The sequence below is a fragment of the Aplysia californica genome, unplaced genomic scaffold, assembly GCF_000002075.1.
Source record: "Aplysia californica isolate F4 #8 unplaced genomic scaffold, AplCal3.0 scaffold00087, whole genome shotgun sequence".
In the NCBI taxonomy this organism is placed as follows: Eukaryota; Metazoa; Mollusca; class Gastropoda; order Aplysiida; family Aplysiidae; genus Aplysia; species Aplysia californica.
The window spans coordinates 1,668,526-1,670,213 of NW_004797357.1; the positions used below are offsets into that span (position 1 = coordinate 1,668,526).

The following is a 1,688-nucleotide window of genomic DNA, read 5'->3' on the forward strand; positions in this document are numbered from 1 at the left end:
AGGGGGGGGGTGCCAATAAATCATCTTTAATTTGTACATAGCTATGCTAAAAGAATCCCAAACAAACCACTGGCTACTCTGAAAACTAAAAAAGCTTAGATTTTCCCAAAACATATCACATCTCATCGTTATAGCACCAAGGCCATACCATAATTAGATTTACTTACACGGGTGGCACGGAAAGAAATAACAGCTAATGAACCACTGAGCGTAACACGAGAATCAGACGATGTTTCTTAAACAAGAATGACCAATAGAACGGTATGCGCATGACACAATTTTGTCGAAATCGAAGATAAATGTGAAATATGATGTCCGTAGACAATCTGTCAATGAAATGTTAGAGCAGAATGGTGCCATGTTAGGACTTCGCTTTTCATCTTCTTCTTCTTCTTCTTCTTCTTCTTCTTCTTCTTCTTCTTCTTTCCCCCTCCCCTCCCCCTCTCTTCTATTTTGTCTTGTCCTTCTTCCCTTTCACCTTCTTGTTCTTCTCGCCCTCCTTATTGTTCTTGTTCTTCTTCTTGTTCTTCTTGTTCTTCTTCTTGGAATGCACCATGCTGTAGCAGATAGCTGAACATTCACCACTGGCACAAAGCAAGCACTCAAGTGCCGCCCTTTTTTTTTTACGAAAGCGGTCAATATTTAATCCCCCACACACGGAATATGACATGCAGTTATCCTCTTCCATTTCATGGGGGATCCTAGTATGCTTTTCGGATTCGACAAGTCGGACACAGGGCGCACACACCTTAATCTACAGTGACGCCAGGGTTCTCCGCCTCTTCATCCGTCTTTACCACCGGCTACACCACGCCATGAGGTGATCCCCACGATCAATGGCGCTAATCATAAAGCACAGGGGGCGCTTCATTAGCGCTCTGCTTGTTTGGCAAACACACGTCCAGACTGCTCATTCCAATACTGCTGCTTACAGACATTCGTCCCGCCGTGGGTGTCAGTGGGTGGGTGGTTGGGTGGGCGGGTGTGGGGGGAGTGAGCAGGATGAGGACGAAGAACAGTTGCGTGCAGTAAGGTTAAACTGATGCTGTTTTCACATGTTTCCAGAAACTCAGGAAATACGTAAGGATGAGAAATTCATCGCTGTTATTGGAGTCTCTTGATTTTTCACACTTGGCACTTCCTCTTTATCCAGCTGCGACCCACACTACGCACTTCTGTGGTCACACATTCATTTTTATGCCGTTCTTATTTCCTTGTTCCCATCTTTGGCTATTTCACTGTCTCTTCTTCCCATCCCTCTTCTCTCTCTCTCTCTCTCTCTCTCTCCCTCTCTGTCTGTCTGTCTGTCTGTCTGTCTGTCTCTCTCTTTCCCTCTCTCTCTCTCACACACACACGCACATAAACACACATGCATACCTACTGTTAATACATCTTTACTTACTTTCTCTATTCCTAGCAGACACACAATTACAAACGTACTGTAGACAATACTGACCTGTGAACAACACATTATTCACAATAGAGTGGAAATGATACAAACAAACGCAACGTCATATTATCAGGAAAATTACAAGAAAAGAGGGGGCATACAATTTGCAAGAGAGAGCGAGAGAGAGAGAGAGGGAGAGAGAGAGAGAGAGAGAGAGAGAGGGAGAGAGGGGGAGAGAGAGATAGAGAGGGAGAGAGAGAGAAAGAGAGAAAGAGAGAAAGAGAGAAAGAGATAGAGA

At 44.4% G+C, this 1,688-nt stretch overlaps 1 protein-coding gene across 1 annotated transcript in view; it reads right to left on the bottom strand.

The window, feature by feature from the left end:
- Window positions 1–556, bottom strand: part of LOC106011304 (uncharacterized protein DDB_G0290685) — a 42,931-nt gene extending 42,375 nt beyond the window's left edge. Inside the window, exon 1 of the mRNA XM_013080457.1 lies at window positions 479–556. Within this exon, the coding sequence (XP_012935911.1) occupies window positions 479–556 (78 nt within the window). The remainder of the gene's footprint in view (window positions 1–478) is intronic.
- Window positions 557–1,688: the final 1,132 nt, after the last annotated feature.